This window comes from Myotis myotis, unplaced genomic scaffold, assembly GCF_014108235.1.
Source record: "Myotis myotis isolate mMyoMyo1 unplaced genomic scaffold, mMyoMyo1.p scaffold_m19_p_14, whole genome shotgun sequence".
Classification (NCBI taxonomy): domain Eukaryota; kingdom Metazoa; phylum Chordata; class Mammalia; order Chiroptera; family Vespertilionidae; genus Myotis; species Myotis myotis.
In genome coordinates, this window is record NW_023416318.1 from 44,232,358 (window position 1) to 44,249,021 (window position 16,664).

The 16,664-nt window shown below is 60.7% G+C and overlaps 1 protein-coding gene across 3 annotated transcripts in view; it reads left to right on the forward strand.

The window, feature by feature from the left end:
* Window positions 1–16,664, forward strand: part of OTOF (otoferlin) — a 72,212-nt gene that overhangs the window by 50,931 nt on the left and 4,617 nt on the right. For all 3 annotated transcript variants that reach the window (XM_036335123.1, XM_036335122.1, XM_036335124.1), the window contains 27 exons: window positions 335–558; window positions 790–898; window positions 1,641–1,821; window positions 1,944–2,064; window positions 2,531–2,631; window positions 2,749–2,839; window positions 3,011–3,127; window positions 3,439–3,591; window positions 3,845–4,034; window positions 4,123–4,247; window positions 4,612–4,746; window positions 5,446–5,607; window positions 5,790–5,909; window positions 6,387–6,548; window positions 6,663–6,825; window positions 7,330–7,460; window positions 8,854–8,883; window positions 9,281–9,412; window positions 10,980–11,046; window positions 11,899–12,026; window positions 12,150–12,284; window positions 12,622–12,759; window positions 13,349–13,476; window positions 13,582–13,752; window positions 14,551–14,711; window positions 15,364–15,506; window positions 15,862–15,950. In XM_036335123.1, coding sequence (XP_036191016.1) covers window positions 335–558; window positions 790–898; window positions 1,641–1,821; window positions 1,944–2,064; window positions 2,531–2,631; window positions 2,749–2,839; window positions 3,011–3,127; window positions 3,439–3,591; window positions 3,845–4,034; window positions 4,123–4,247; window positions 4,612–4,746; window positions 5,446–5,607; window positions 5,790–5,909; window positions 6,387–6,548; window positions 6,663–6,825; window positions 7,330–7,460; window positions 8,854–8,883; window positions 9,281–9,412; window positions 10,980–11,046; window positions 11,899–12,026; window positions 12,150–12,284; window positions 12,622–12,759; window positions 13,349–13,476; window positions 13,582–13,752; window positions 14,551–14,711; window positions 15,364–15,506; window positions 15,862–15,950 — 3,607 coding nt within the window. The remainder of the gene's footprint in view (window positions 1–334; window positions 559–789; window positions 899–1,640; window positions 1,822–1,943; window positions 2,065–2,530; window positions 2,632–2,748; window positions 2,840–3,010; window positions 3,128–3,438; window positions 3,592–3,844; window positions 4,035–4,122; window positions 4,248–4,611; window positions 4,747–5,445; window positions 5,608–5,789; window positions 5,910–6,386; window positions 6,549–6,662; window positions 6,826–7,329; window positions 7,461–8,853; window positions 8,884–9,280; window positions 9,413–10,979; window positions 11,047–11,898; window positions 12,027–12,149; window positions 12,285–12,621; window positions 12,760–13,348; window positions 13,477–13,581; window positions 13,753–14,550; window positions 14,712–15,363; window positions 15,507–15,861; window positions 15,951–16,664) is intronic.

Sequence of the window (16,664 nt, forward strand, 5' to 3'; positions counted from 1 at the left end):
ATACATGTGTGTATATGCATGCATATCACATACAGATGTGTCCTATTGCCATAGTACCTATCTAGAGACTTGTGGGCACAGACCCCTCTGACAGCCCAGGGGGCATGCTGGGTACCAGGGATACAGAGCGAGAGAAACAGCCATTCCCGTCCTCACAGCACTCACTGGGGCTTAGGGGATGGATGTGTTCCCAAATGCTTGCAACCAAAGGAATGGGGTCCTCAGCTCAGCAATCAGGAGGTGCAGGCTGGGAGCCCCCAGAAGAGGCCCCTCTAACGCTTGCGGGCCCTGAGGTGTATGTAACACAGGCCACTCCTCTCTCTCCGGCTCACAGGCTTCCTGCCCACGCTGGGCCCGGCCTGGGTGAACATGTACGGCTCCACACGCAACTACACGCTGCTGGACGAGCACCAGGACCTGAACGAGGGCCTGGGTGAGGGCGTGTCCTTCCGTGCCCGCCTCATGCTGGGCCTGGCTGTGGAGATCCTGGACACCTCTAACCCTGAGCTCACCAGCTCCACGGAGGTGCAGGTGGAGCAGGCCACGCCTGTGTCGGAGGTGAGGCCCCAGGAGGCTGTGCTGCCCTCCCTCCATGTCCCCAGCTCAGACCCCTTCCCGCCATGGCAGCCTGGGCCTGGGCTCTGCCCGGGCAAAAGGAATTGGGCCTTCGGTCCTCCAGGGTCTGGGTGGGATGTGCCCACCAGCAGCCAAAGGACCTGGAGGAGGAGGCCTGGCCCAGCCCAGCATCCCCGTGAAGCTTAATGGTGGCTTCACCCACCTTCCCCACAGAGCTGCACGGGGAAAATCGAAGAATTCTTTTTATTCGGAGCCTTTCTGGAAGCCTCAATGATCGACCGGAAAAACGGAGAAAAGCCAGTTACCTTTGAGGTCACCATAGGTGAGTGCTTGGCCTCCGAGGGGACTTCGGGCCCCGGGCTTCTGGGTGGTCACTGCTGACCCTGCGCCACAGCCCTGGTGGGAGGGAAGCCGTGACCACTTTCCTCCGTGTGTCTTCCAGCGTGCACACTGCACACAGCCATGCCTGTGGGGCATACAACACAGCGCATGCCCGTGGGGCACACAGAACATGCCCGTGGTACATACAGAACATGCCCGTGGGGCACACAGCGCATGCCCGTGGGGCACACAGAACATGCCCGTGGGGCACACAGAACATTCCCGTGGGGCACACAGAACATTCCCGTGGGGCACACAGAACATTCCCGTGGGGCACACAGCACATGCCCGTGGGACACACATGCCCACGGGGTGGCCTGCACCCCACCACAGTGCTAGGCTGTGTTTGGGACACGGCGAGAAAGAAGCCATCCCTGCAGAAGGAAGAGGCCCTTGTGAGGCTGGAGAGGGGAGAGTGGGACTCAGGCCATGCCCTGGGCTGGACCTTGAGCTCAGGGGTCTTCAGAGTTCTTTGCGAGGGGTTTGCGGGTGTGGAGGACATGAGGACCGGTTCTGGCGAGTGCTCTGTCACATCTGAGCGGGCACAGACCCCCAGCACCGTCCCCATGCCCAGACTTTCCCACTCCCCTCCCACAAACCCACGGCAACACGGGGATTGGAGGGCAGGGTGGGGCCTTGTGGGGAAAGGACTTTCAGCCCTTGTGTGCCCCTCCTGCCTCCAGGCAACTATGGGAATGAGGTGGATGGCCTGTCCCGACCCCAGCGGCCTCGACCTCAGAAGGAGCCCGGGGATGAGGAGGAAGTGGATCTGATTCAGAACTCGAGTGACGATGAGACGGAGGACGGTGGGGACCTGGCCTCAGTCTCCTCCACCCCTCCCATGCGGCCCCAGATCACCGACAGGTGAGCCAGGTGGCCGAGGGGGTCCTGGGAGGGCCAGCCTCCTGCCTCCCACCCTCTCGACACCTAGCCCTCCCACCTCCGTGGACCCCCAATCTTCCACCTCCCGCCTCCTCCCGCCCCAGGAACTACTTCCACCTGCCCTACCTGGAGCACAAGCCCTGCATCTACATCAAGAGCTGGTGGCCAGACCAGCGGCGCCGCCTCTACAACGCCAACATCATGGACCACATAGCAGACAAGCTGGTCAGCGCCAGGACAGGGCTGGAGGGGGCGGGGACGGTGGGGCGGGGACTGCGGGGTGACCCAGCAGGACCTACGTTCCTGTCCCTGCCCTCAGGTCCCAGAAGGGGGCCAAGAGCCCGAGGGCTACCGGAGTGGAGTCTGGGACTCCTGACCCAGCCAGTGTTGGGGTTCCCTTGAAGGCAGCTGAGCAGCCCTCTGTCTCTGGCCCGCACCTTCCCCAGCTAGCCCTGAGTTCCGCCCGGAGCCCACCGGGACCACGATTCAGAGCCCAAGTGGCATCTTCCTCGGGAACTGAAGGCCGCAGGCTCTGAGAGCAGAGCCTGGAAACGGGTGGTTTCCTGATGCCGGTGGGACACTGGAGGTGGCGCTAGCGAGAGGTCCCAAGTCACTAGCCCTTCGTTTCCGAGGAGTGGGGAGCTGGGGGAGGGGCTGTGGCTCAGCGGGCACCCCTCCGCCTGGTTCTCAGGAAGAAGGCCTGAACGACGTGCAGGAGATGATCAAAACCGAGAAGTCCTACCCCGAGCGCCGACTGCGGGGCGTCCTGGAGGAGCTGAGCTGTGGCTGCCGGTGAGGGACCCGGCCGTGGGGCGGGGCTGGCAGTGGGGGGCTGGGAAGAGAAGGAGGTGTCTGCAGGCCCCTGCTGGTGGGTGGGCTCTGCTAAGCCCTGCTCCCCTCACCCCCCAGCCGTTTCCTCTCCCTCGCTGACAAGGACCAGGGTCACATGTCCCGTACCAGGCTGGACAGGGAGCGCCTCAAATCGTGCCTGCGGGAGCTGGTGAGGACACGCCGGTCCCCAGTGCGGGACCACACGGGGGGCGGAGGGGGGTCTGGAGGTGAAAGGGGGAAACTGAGGTGGGAGGGCCTATGTCCGAGGCCACAGGCCCCAGGGCCAGCCCCTCCGTCCTGCATCACGGCCTGAGCCCCACGTCCCCCCACGCCCCTACAGGAGAGCATGGGGCAGCAGGCGAAGATCCTGCGGGCTCAGGTGAAGCGCCACACGGTGCGGGACAAGCTGAGGCTGTGCCAGAACTTCCTGCAGAAGCTGCGCTTCCTGGCAGACGAGGTGCCCCACACCCCAGGGACCAGAGAGGGAGGGGCTGCACAGGAAGGGGCGGGGCTGGACCACCTAGGAGGCCTCTCCTCTGACAGCTGTTGGGGGACAGGAGTGAACAAGCCTTCCTCCTGCGCGTGCTCTTCCCGCCCCATCCCCATCGGTGGGAGGCGAAGAAAGACCGGCATCGGGGGTCCTTCCTCTGAGGCCCAGGCCTGGCTCTCTGGGTCCTGAGGCAAAGACCCTGGTGGTCAGGGGGGCTCGGGGAGCCCCAACCAAGCAGTGGCCCCTCACTCACGGGCTCCCTCCCGCCCTCACCACAGCCCCAGCACAGCATCCCCGACGTCTTCGTCTGGATGATGAGCAACAACAAGCGCATCGCCTACGCCCGGGTGCCCTCCAAGGACCTGCTCTTCTCCATGGTGGAGGAGGAGCTGGGCAAGGACTGCGCCAAGGTCAAGACGCTCTTCCTCAAGGTGCCAGAGGGGAGCCAGACTGCGGGGGCGGAGGGGGAGTGCGGGGGCGGGGGCCTGGGGCCCAGGGTTTGCGTCTGGCTTCTCCAAAGGGCCGGCCTCCCCGTGGGGGGAGCAGCCCTCCAGCAGGGGTCTGGCAGGCCCTCCAGCAGCAGGTGCTCAGAGAAGACAGAGCTGGAGAGAGACTAGGCTGGGGGAGGACAGCAAGGTCCCCCCTGCCCGTCCCTCTCGGTGCTGACCCCATGCCCACCCTCAGCTGCCCGGCAAGCGGGGCTTCGGCTCGATGGGCTGGACCGTGCAGGCCAAGGTGGAGCTCTACCTGTGGCTGGGCCTCAGCAAGCAGCGCAAGGACTTCCTGTGCGGCCTGCCCTGCGGCTTCGAGGAGGTGAAGGTGGCCCAGGGCCTGGGCCTGCACTCCTTCCCACCCATCAGCCTGGTCTACACCAGTGAGTGGGGCCCCGGGCTCCCAGCCGTCGCCCCGGGAGGGTGCTTGGTGGGGGACATCCCCGAGCCTCAGCCCGCCCTTCCCCACAGAGAAGCAGGTGTTCCAGCTCCGGGCGCACATGTACCAGGCCCGCAGCCTCTTCGCCGCGGACAGCAGCGGCCTCTCGGACCCTTTCGCCCGTGTCTTCTTCATCAACCAGAGTCAGTGCACAGAGGTGAGGGCCGGGCGTTGAGAGAGTGGGGCGCCTGTGAGCTTGTGGAACCTGGAGAAACACATCGGCCAGCACCCAGACCCTGAGAGGAAGCCTTGCAGATAACTGCGCACCCAGGCCACACTGGTGAAGGCTTCAGTGAGGTTCCATTCAACAAGAGAAAATATAGGCAAGGGGGTGGGAGCAGGCCTCACATTACCCTTCATTTTAAGTGCCCAGACGAGTCGGGGAGCATGACACTCCTGCCTCTGAGTCCCCTGGAAGCCACAGTGACTGGGGGTGGCTTCTGCTGGGATAGCTGTCCATCCACAACCACATATGACCTGTCTCCCCCTGCCCCTCCCCCCCCCTCTGCCCCATGCTGCAGGTGCTGAATGAGACCCTGTGCCCCACCTGGGACCAGATGCTGGTGTTCGACAACCTGGAGCTGTACGGCGAGGCTCATGAGTTGCGGGATGATCCCCCCATCATTGTCATTGAAATCTACGATCAGGACAGCATGGTATGGGTGGGCTCTGAGACCAGGGACCTACCCCTTCTTCACTGCACTCCACGTGCATGGATGGCCACTCCCCGGACCCCTCAGTCACGTGCTTGCTGGGAGCATGGGAGTCTGGGCTGCTGACCTGCCTCCAGGTGGCTCCTGCCCTGTCACTTCAGCCTGACCCCTTCCCACCACTGTGGGCCTCTGGGTCTCAGGGAGAAGATGGGTCAGGGTGTCCCCACCTCCCGGCACAGGCAGACCGAGCTCAGGCCCAGTCTTCAGAACAGGCATCAGCAGTCCTGCTGTCCCCAGCCTTCCCCCACCCCGAGGGGCCCTCGGCCCCCTGCCCACACCTACCAATCAGTAACAGCCTCCCAGCCCTCCATGAGATCCCTGGAGTGGGGGAGTGAAAGATCGGGGTGATCCCTCCAGAGCTGGGGAGCCACTTATGACAAGCACTCAGCTACTGGGGTCCCTGAGAGAGCCCTAGACTAGAAGCAGGAGGGCCTTGTTTCTAGGCCTGAGTCCCAACTGCCATTCACTGCCAGCATGGCCGTGAGCAAGTCTGCGGTGAGACTTGGGGTCCCTTTGGTGAAATGGGGTGATCTCACCTGCCCTGACCTCCCGGGGCTGTGGCAAGGACAGAGTGAGACTCCAGGTGTGACGCTGCAGTGAACTCCAGCACCCAGCAGCCACCTTGGTTGTTTGTCACATCAGGGCAAATGCGACTTCATGGGCCGGACCTTCGCCAAGCCCGTGGTGAAGATGGCTGACGAGGCGTATTGCCCGCCCCGCTTCCCGCCCCAGCTCGAGTACTACCAGATCTACCGCGGCAACGCCACGGCCGGAGACCTTCTGGCCGCCTTCGAGCTGCTGCAGGTGGGCCTCCGCTCCCCATCCTGCTCAGAGGCCGGTCCCACTGGAGCTGGGAGCGTGGTTCTTAGGGGCCCGGGGTGTTGGGCCTCCCCTGTCTCCCCAGATCACATGGCAACTAACCCCTGGGAAGGGAGAGCCCACTCTCTGGGCTCTGCAGGGTGTGACCTGTGACCCCAATTCCCCAGATCGGGCCAGCAGGGAAGGCCGACCTGCCACCCATCAATGGCCCGGTGGACACGGATCGAGGTCCCATCATGCCCGTGCCCGTGGGCATCCGGCCCGTGCTCAGCAAATACCGAATCGAGGTGCGTGAGGGCTCCACTCACCCCCTCATCCCTCCTTCCTTGCCCTGAACAGGCCCTGCTGTGCTCGCTCTTCCTGGCTCCCTCACTCTCTTACTCCATCGGGGCCATAAGCACATATGACATCACTGACATCATATTCCAGAGGTCTCCCCAACCTCAGGCCACCTCATTTTTCAGACAAGGAGACAGGGACCAGGAGGGGAAGTGACTTGTCCAAGGTCATACTTGGAGCTAGCAGCAGGCCCAGGCCCCCACCAGCCCAGGGTCTGGCCGGTCTGTTCTGAGCCGCCCGGCCATGTTTTGGGCCTTTCCCAGCCCTCCTCTCTGCCCACCACACCCACTCCTGTCAGCTCTCCTGGCCCTGCCCCTCCTGACTCACTGCCCACTCCACGGCCCAGCTCCTTCTCAGGTGGCCCAGCCCACCCATGGCTGGCTCCCTTGACTGAGGGGACTCTCGTCTCCCCTGACCCCCACCAGGTGCTGTTCTGGGGCCTGCGGGACCTGAAGCGGGTGAACCTGGCCCAGGTGGACCGGCCGAGGGTGGACATCGAGTGTGCGGGGAAGGGGGTACAGTCACCCATGATCCACAATTACAAGAAGAACCCCAACTTCAGCACCCTTGTCAAGTGGTTTGAAGTGGTGGGTGCCGGCATGGGCACAGCCTGGCAGAGCTGGGTGTGGCTGATGTGGCTGGGCAAGGCCAGGAGCTTCTGCCCCTTCTCTGAGCTCAGGCTCCATTGGCCAACACCCCAGGACCTCCCGGAGAATGAGCTACTGCACCCGCCCTTGAACATCCGCGTGGTGGACTGCCGGGCCTTCGGCCGCTACACCCTGGTGGGCTCCCACGCCGTTAGCTCCCTTCGGCGCTTCATCTACCGGCCCCGGGACCACTCAGCCCCCAACTGGACCAGCACCGGTATGACCACACCCCCAAACCCAGGCCTGTCTCCACTCTGTCCATGGGAGGAGCTCCAGCTCACGATCCAGTCCGCGCAGCCACCAGTTCGCTCCTCCAGTGCATCCCCGAGTGGGCATAGAGGAGGCCAGTGGGGAGGTCCTATCCTGAGAGCCAGAGCTGCCCAGACCTGCCCCTCATTCTAGGGCCAGAAAGAGCCAGAGCTGGAGATGTCCTTAGAGGGCCTGAGGGCAGATGGCTTCCCAGGCTGGTTCTGGGAGAAGACCCAGGCCTCCTTCCCAGCCTCCAGCCCAGCCTCCACTATTTCTCTCAACTGCAGCCCTCCCTTCCCTCAGGCTCACCTTCTCCCTCTCCTTATGCCCATCAGTTATCTCTCAACTGCCCCGCCCTCCTCTCTTCTTGAAAATCAGCTTTAGGCCTCTGGTCCTTCTGCTCACGCCTGACTTTCACTGTTACTCCTGCTCTTCCCTGTCTGTCTGCCTGTCTGTCCATCTCTCTGTCCAGTAAGACTCCTCCGGGGCTGCCGTGTGCTGTGCAATGGGGGCCCCTCCTCTCACCCCACAGGGGAGGTCGTGGTGAACATGGAGCCAGAGGTGCCCGTCAAGAAGCTGGAGACCATGGTGAAGCTGGACGCGGTAAGGCGCACGGGGTCAGTGCCACACTGCCTGGGCACATGGAGCTGCCTGTGACCCTCCCTGTGAGCCAGGCCACCTCCGTCCGCGTGTCCAGGGCTAACACTGACTGTGTGTGCATAAAGCTCCATCCCAGACTCTGGGTGTGTGCGTGTGTGTGTGAGCACTAGTGTGGGGTGTGCATATATGAGAGACACAACGAGCAGTAACCATTGGAAGCAATAGCCTGCAATTATTCTCACTCCAACTAACAACACCGTAAGCGATGGATTCCCTGTGGGGGCACCAGTGGTTTTTCCCAAGGGTTCCTGGTTCTCCAGTCCAGCCATTCACAGACAACTCTCCCCAGACCTTGTTTGTGGAAGGATCTCCAGCTGGAAGCTCCTTGTTCCTTCTGGCCTTAGGACTCAGGCCACTTGTCTGCCAGAGGGAGACCTGCCGCCTGGCGTTTGGATGTGGAGTCGGCAGGGGCCGGGGAGGGCAGGATGGAGGCCAGCCTGGAGCAGGCCATTCTGCGTCCAGACAGTGCTGAGGGGCTGGAAGTGGGCCCCCTCTCCACCACTTTCTCCAAATCTCATTTCCAACCTGGCCTGCTTCACACAACCTGGGCTGTCTCCTAGCTTCTGAGATCTGAGCTTGCTCGACTCCTCATCAGGCCCGCCTTCTCTTGGCTCATAATTCTTGGCCCCAGAGGGTCCTGGCCAGTGGCTGAGTGAGCAGTGGGCATGACTCTCGGGAAAGGGGAGCAGATGAGGTCCAGTGCCTGGCCCACAGCCCTGGGGTGGCACTGCCAGGCTCCGGGGCTACCCCTGGAGATTCTCATCTCCTCAACTCGCAGCCTCCCGAGTCCTCCTGGGGGTCTGCTGGGAAGCCCCTAGTTTCAGGCTGTTAGCAAACAAGACAGAGGACGGTACCTTAGTGTCCCCCTCATCCCACAGGCCCTGGGCTCTGGTGGGGTGTCTCACCAGGGTCCCCTTTGGCTATGCAATTGTGTGTGTGCATATCCACTTAATTTTTAAGGCCTTGACCTGGTGAGGGGGGAACAATGGAGTTGAAGTTGACTCCATCTAGCCAACGTCACTGAACTCCTGCATGTGGCCAATACCCCCTCCCGACCCTGACCTCGCATTGAAATCATCTGGGGAGTCCCCAGCTGTCTCGGGGTTGAGAACCACCACCCTGTGGGTCTGGGGGAACCTCTGCGAAGCAGGCCTTTTGCAGGCTCAGCAGCAGTGTGCCTGCAGTGCAGAGCTAACCCTGGGGGCACAGGGACTCGGCACACAGCGAGCATCCCTGCGTGAGCTCCCTCTCCTCACGCTCCCTGGCTGGGCGGCTGCCTCCACTCCAGGCCCCAGGGCGCTAATTCTGTCCCCGTGTCTTTGGTTCCCTTTTGCAGACTTCTGATGCCGTCATCAAGGTGGATGTGGTGAGTGAGGGGACCATGGAGGGGGAGGTTCTGGGGAAAGAGGACCCTACACTGGGCCTAGCATCAGGCACCGAGCCACCCCCCAGCCCCTGGGTGCTCACACCTGCACACCCTCCAAAGAGGCCGAGGGAGAGAGCTGCTTGGGCAGCGGGACCCCTGAGTGCCAATCCTGCTTTGGCCAGTGGCTCATGTTGGCAGGTCATGACCTCTCCAGTCATGGCATCCTCCTCCACAAAACAAAGCCCTGCTCCTCTGATATTGGTGGCCCCACGGAGCCTCAGGGAGCCCAGGGCTTTCTGGGAGCAGTGGTCAGAGCAGATGGGGGACCCCTGGTTGTTCAGGGCATGGCCAGGGCGCAGGGATGTATGCAGGACTCCAGACCTGGCCTGTCCACCAGGCTGACGAGGAGAAGGAGAAGAAGAAAAAGAAGAAGAAGGGCAGCTCGGACGAGCCAGAGGAGGAGGAGCCGGATGAGAGCATGCTGGACTGGTGGTCCAAGTACTTCGCCTCCATCGACACCATGAAGGAGGTGAGGCCTCGGCCTGGGCTAGGGGCTAAGGGGGAATTGGGGAGGTGACTCCAACCCCACATCAGGCCTTCCTGCCCAACTTCTTTCCTGCTCCCACCAGAACTGGCTCCTCCACCCCATTCACATGAGCTTGGAACAGCCTTGAAGTTCTAGCTCAGGACTCACCTTCCCGGGCTTGCCTTTCTCTAACCTCATCCATTTATTTCACAAACGTCTCTGGAATGTATATGGGTCAGACACCATCCCAGATGCTGTGGGAGCCAAAAGATAAGACGCCACCCCTGCCCCGAGGAGCCCTCTGCTTGCCGGGTGAAATGGACATGTGAACAGACACAGTACAGTGTGGTGACTAAAGCAAGTCAGTGCCTGCAGGGGTCCGGGGAGGCTTCCCAGAGGAGGTGACATGTGAGGAAGAGGAAAACGTGCTCAGGGGTCAAACAGAAACAGCTTCTCAAGCACTCGCCCACCTTCACACTGTTTTGACTCATCTCCGTCACCGGGGCGGCGGCACCCTCTTCCCCTGTTGTGTGCACTTGGGTTCCGTCTGCTGAGCCAGGCAGCAAGTTCCAGAAAGCGCATCCCTCCTCTTCTTCCGTTGTTTCGTCTCCGTGCTGTCTTCCTAGCTCAGGGCGCTCCTGACTGGCTGGCTGACCAGGCAGGACATGTGCCTGCAGTTTTGTTTCCTCAGCTGCGCTGGTCCAGCCACACTCCCTCCCCAGGCGCCTTCTGTGGCCCCCGCTGTGTGTGATGCTCATATCCCCATTAGTGAGAGCGCGGGCTAAGCTGCAGTGAGCTAGATCCGTGTGAACGAGGAAAGGCTGGCACGGTGACTCGGCAGTGCCAAGGACCAAGATCCTACCACCTGCTTCCTGCATGTGTACAGTTAGAGGGGGCTTGCCCTCATGTCCTAATAGCAGTGCACAGGAAGAGGTAAAGGGGAGTCATACTCCTTTCCATTAAGGGCCCGACCCAGAAATTGCACATATTGGCCAGAATCTAGTCCCATGGCCACACAGCTACCAGGGAAGCTAAGTTGGCTGTGTGCCGAGAAAAACTTGTCAAGAACAGGAAAGCAGATGATTGGGGGACACAGCAGGATCTCCTCCCACCGTCACCTCCTGGATCCGGGGCAGCCAGGCTGCAGCTCCAGGGGCTGCATGTGGTCTCCTTGTCTGAACGCACAGGCTGCCACCATGTGACTGGGCTTTGGTTGAAACCTAGTGATTGCGTCTCCAGAGGGTGAGGTGAACTGAGTGAAGGTATAATTCACTCGGTTATACCTTTCTACATTATAATATAATAATATAACAGGCAACATTAAAGGACACTATATTCTTAATGATGCACAATTTAAAGAATCAGAAACCCCTAAGTACAGTTGGTCATAGTGTCCACATCATGCATTGGTTTAATGCACGTAAGCAGAGCACGCGATGGGTTTGTAACCCAGCAGGAAGGAGTTTCTGTGTCTAGTGCACTTAAGGCTGGTCTGAGACGGCAGTGGGGGGGTCAGCAGACCCTCCCCAAGAAGCCCACCTTCCCTCCTCCTCACCTCATCTTTTGGCAGCAACTTCGACAGCAAGATGCCTCAGGAATGGACTCGGAGGAGAAAGAGGAGATGGACAACATTGAGGGTGAGCCCTGGAACCCTAGATCTCTGCCTGGGCCCCTCTCCCCGCCCCCACCACGCCCCCAGATGGCTGGCTCCCCTGTCCACTGCACCTCTTTCTCCCGCCCACGGGCCCACACGGCTGCAGCAGCCAAGGGCAGCTGTCATCAGGCATCCCTGGGCACTGGCAAGCACACCTGGGCTGATCCGGAGTGGCTTTCACTCTGACCAGTTCAGCAACCACAGTGATGGACAGGCATTTAGAGCCACAGAACCTAAGAGCTGGAAGGGACCTCAGAGCTCCTCTTTCCCAGACTTTTCCATGGAACAGTGTTAATGGACATTCCGGAGGGAAAAGAGAGTTCTGTGGTTCAATGTGAAAAGTAAGTCTTTTGGTGCAGGACTTCTCAGTGCCTTTAATATACAAATATTACCATAAATCTCTAAAAGGAAGATATAAAATATTTCCCCAACACACTTGACCATGCTACCCTTCTTCCAAAAGCCTTACAAGAACACCTACACCTGGTGTTCCACTGAATGCCTTTTGGGAAATGCTGATGTGCAACAACCCTCATCATGTTACAGACGAACAGACTGGGTTCCAGAGAGGAAAGCGAGCACCTCCATGCCCTGCTCTGTCAAAGGGCATGACAACAGTCTTTGTACACACTCCCTGGGTGACCTTACTGGCACCCGCACCCGCATGAGGCGGGCATGCCAGGGAGTACGGTCTACATTTCACAGATGAGTACACAGAGACCGGCCAAGTGAAATGACTAAGTAAATTAGTAGTGAGCTGGATCTCCAGCCAGGCCTTCCTGCTCCATCGTTTCTGCCCCGAACTGACCAGGCCTCCTTCTCTGTTTCCGGCCAGGCCTGAAGGGGCCAATGAAGAAGGCAAAGGCTGCAAAGGAGGAGAAGAAGAAGAGAACCCAGAGTCCTGGGCCTGGCCAGGGGTCTGAGGGCCCTGAGAAAAAGAAATCCAAGATTGACGAGCTCAAGGTGAGGGTGTGGGGCAGACCCTGCCAGGGATGCGGGGTCCACCCGAGGGCAGGATGTGGCAGATGGGACAAGAGGGAGGCAGGTGGACAGGCCATGTCCCCCTGATGGCTCAGCCTGGCTCAGGTGTACCCCAAGGAGCTGGAGGCAGAGTTCGACCACTTCGAGGACTGGCTTCACACCTTCAACCTGCTTCGAGGCAAGACGGGTGATGACGAAGATGGCTCCACCGAGGAGGAGCGCATTGTGGGCCGGTTCAAGGTCAGGCGAGAGCCCCAGGCCCTGAACCCTGAGCCCCCTGCCACCCCTACCACCACACCAGCCTGAGCTCAAGGCTGACAGTCATGTGGAACTGTCAGCGGCACTGGTTGGTAAAATATGAAGACTTCCGTGCTAACTGATAAAGAGCACCTGCCCCAAGGGCTCCCCAAGTTGCTTGCTTTATCCCCCTCCCTGCCACTGCCCTGGGCACTTCCTCCAGACCCCCTGGTCCTCCCATGGTCCAGCAACAAAAGAGTTAAGGCCCTGCCCCCACAGGGTGCCAGCCCCACCTGTGCTCATAGAAACCCGCACCCTGACCCACGCTTGCCTTGCCCAGGGCTCCCTCTGCATGTACAAAGTGCCACTCCCAGAGGATGTGACCCGGGAAGCCGGATACGACCCCACCTATGGCATGTTCCAGGGCATCCCCAGCAACGACCCTATCAACGTGCTGGTCCGAGTCTATGTGGTCCGGGTGAGCCTTCCCCATCGCCCCCTCCCCTGTCACCCCCTCCCCCACCGCCTCCTCCCCCGTCACCCAGTCCCCCTGCCCAGGAGGGTTGAGGCAGCTGCAAACTGACAGCCCCTGCCTGGGAGGCACCTGAAGGTCATCTGGTCTAGCTCCCATCTTTTTCTAATTATTATTTTATTTTTTTGTTAATCCTCACCCAAGGATATTTTTCCATTGCTTTTTAGAGAGAGGGGAAGGGAGGGGGAGAAACAGAGAGAGAAACATCGATGTGAGAGAGACACCTGGATTGGTTGCCTCCTATACGCAGGGGCCAGGATTGAGCCTGCAACTGAGGTACGTGCCCCTGACTGGAATCGAACCCTGGACCCTTCAGTCTGCAGGCCGATGCTCTGTCCACTGAACCAAGCCAGCTAGGGCTAGTTCCCATCTTTTATAGATGAGGAAGCTGAGGCTGGAGGGCACACAGCAAGTCTCCTGCCCCCGGTCCAGTGGTCCTGCCCGTCACCATCAGGGACTATCAGGGAGCAGGGCGGGGACACTGGAAGATGAGGAGGGTGTGGGAGCCTGCTCAGGAGCACGCCTCCCACGTCAGGCCACAGACCTGCACCCGGCAGACATCAACGGCAAAGCTGACCCCTACATCGCCATCCGGCTGGGCAAGACTGACATCCGGGACAAGGAGAACTACATCTCCAAGCAGCTCAACCCTGTCTTTGGGAAGTAAGGCCTCCTGGGGGCCCCTTACTCCCACCCCAACTTCTCCAGCCCAGACCCCCTCCCACCCTACTTCACCCTCAACCCTTCTCCCCACCTCCGCCCTGCCAGGTCCTTCGACATCGAGGCGTCCTTCCCCATGGAATCCATGCTGACGGTGTCCGTGTACGACTGGGACCTGGTTGGCACCGATGACCTCATTGGGGAAACCAAGATTGACCTGGAGAATCGCTTCTACAGCAAGCACCGCGCCACCTGCGGCATCGCCCAGACCTACTCCATGTAGGTGGGGCGGGCGGGGCCCACCTGCTGTACCCTGACTCTGAAAATACGCTTCAGCGCAGGGGGTTTGGGAAGCTGGACATAGCACAGGTTCTGTTCCAGGCCAGGCCTGAACCCCTGCAGGCTCCGGGCACAGCCTTCCACGGCCAGGACAGAGTCTAAGACAAGGAGAGAGCCACAGGGGGTTCCAGGACAAAGGAGGCAGGGCAAGGAGGGTAGAGAGAGGCGGCACTGTGCCCTTTGCCGGGGATCTGACTGGTCTCTGCCAATGACAGGCTGTGTGACCCTGGTTACATCCCTTAACCTCTCTGGTTATCCGTGTCCTCATGGGAGTCTTTGAGGTTTCAGAGAAGTGGGCCCCAGGGAGGGAGATGGGAGACTGGGACTCTGGGCACCTGGGGCCAGAGCCCAGGGCAGGAGGGATCAGCCTCCAGCTGCCCCAGCACCTCAGCTGAGCCTGGAACCCAGGCGGGATCCACCAGGGCAGTGGTTCTCAACCTTCTGGCCCTTTAAATACAGTTCCTCATGTTGTGACCCAACCATAAAATTATTTCCGTTGCTACTTCATAACTGTCATGTTGCTACTGTTATGAATCGTCATGTAAATATCTGATATGCAGGATGGTCTTCGGCGACCCCTGTGAAAGGGTCGTTCGACCGCCAAAGGGGTCATGACCCACAGGTTGAGAACCGCTGCACTAGGGCAGTAGACAACTTTAGAGAACTGGCCATAACCAGGTGCCACCTGGGAGTGGCCCAGCCTACCGGAGCCCCACCAGCCTGTGTGCCCTCCCACAGACACGGCTACAATATCTGGCGGGACCCCATGAAGCCCAGCCAGATCCTGACCCGCCTGTGCAAGGAGGGCAAAGTGGACGGCCCCCACTTCGGGCCCCCCGGGAGGGTGAAGGTGTCCAACCGCGTCTTCACCGGGCCCTCCGAGATGGAGGACGAGAACGGTAACGGGTGCTGGGTGCAGCCACAGGGGGGCAGGGGCCAAGGAGGGACCCACACTTCCCTTGATGGAACCGGGAGGCCCGGCCTGGGGTCTCCTCGACCCCAAGTCCCTCTCCTGTCTGCCCACCTCTGCCCAGGCTCCCCACGCTACACAGCGCTTGCCTGCTCCTTGCCTTCTCTCTCCTTCTCAGCATCCTGGGCGAGGGAGGGTCTCCCCATTCAATAGATGAGGAATCTGAGACCCAAAGCAGTTAGTGACCCGTCCAAGGTCACGTGGCTGCAAGCCCTGCCCGCTCCCCACTCCTTCACCCACGTGGCCCTTCCCAGAGAATCAGGCAGAGCTGTGCCGGGACCTCGTGCTGCCCGCCTTCCGGATGCTGGGCATTGCCCTCCCTGACATCACACCCCCTCAGGAGACTCTGGTCAAGTTCCCCAGGCAGAGCGAACCCAAGGACACAGACCTCTGGGCCCTGTGGGACAGCCGAGAGCTTGGGCAAGCTGCTTCTCCCTCCGTGCCTCAGTTTCCCCAACAGTACCACGGAGATGTGTGAACCCAGGGCTGGCACGGGGACCTCTTTGTGCCTAAGTCCCTGGCCCAGCACAGATCTTGTTCTGCTGAGCCCATATGTGCAGCTGACCCGCTGGCATCCACAGGTCAGAGGGGGCCCACGGATGAGCACGTGGCGCTGTGCGCCCTGCGGCACTGGGAGGACATCCCCCGAGTGGGCTGCCGTCTGGTGCCGGAGCACGTGGAGACGCGGCCGCTGCTCAACCCTGACAAGCCGGGAATCGAGCAGGTGACGCCCCTGAGGTTCTCTGGTGTTGGGATCGGGGAATCCCAAGCTGGGTCCATAAAACGGATGCTCATGCCATTGGCTGCATTCCCAAAGCCTGGTGGCAGCTCCCCACCGGGCCCTTCACGGTAACTCCAGCGGCACATCTTTGCCTTGAGTGAGCCCACATCAGCTCTGGTGGATACCTGGGGGTCTCCCTCAGAAGCTGTGATTGGCTATTGATGACGTCCTAGGCATTCCTGCCATCCAAGGATGGAAATTGATGAAATGGGTCCAAAGTCGGGAGGGGGAGGAGAGCAGAGGGGGAGGAGAGCAGAGGCGGAGTCTCGGGGAGACCTGGCACGCCCCTCTTCCTCAGGGCCGCCTGGAGCTGTGGGTGGACATGTTCCCCATGGACATGCCGGCCCCCGGGACGCCGCTGGACATCTCCCCCCGGAAGCCCAAGAAGTGAGCTGCTGGGGCCCAGCGCCAGTCTTCCCGTCTCCAGCCCTCGCCGCTCCCTCCACAGCCCAGATCACCTGGGCCGGTTGGCATTCCCCATGTGACCTTATGGTGGGAACACAGCCACCCATCCAGAGAGTGGTGAGGCCTGCCCTTGGCCATGAGCACACGTTAGCACCCTCTCGTGGACTTGCACCAGAATGTGGGCTCCCACACACGATACACAGTGGCACACAAGCCACGGACCCCGAGAGCCTGTTCTGCTCTGGGACAGCCCCACACCAGGCTGTCAGTAAGCTCTGCCCCGGTTTAGCTGAAGCACCTGCCAAGATGAGCAAGAGCGAGTGCCCGGAAGAAGCAGGGGGAGGGTCGAGTGGAAAGAGCACTGGGCAGGGAGCCAAGCTTGCTGCCTCTCCTGGCTGACCCTGGCCAAGTCCCTTTGCCTCCCTGGTCCTCAGTTTTCCCATCTGTACAATGGCAGGATCTAGTCCCTGGCAGCTGGGATGCCCTCAGGCCTGGCACCAGGGCCAGCTTCGAGGATTCGCACAGGGGCTCATGCTCAGAGATGCCCCACCTTTGCTCCAACCCGATCATCTTGAGATTCTTGATGATTTTTTAACAAGGAGCCTTGTATTTCCATTTTGCTCTGGGCAGTCAAATTATGCAGACAATTCTGCTGGAAATAGCCTCCCCCTTGGGGGCCACCGTGTGCTGTTCCAG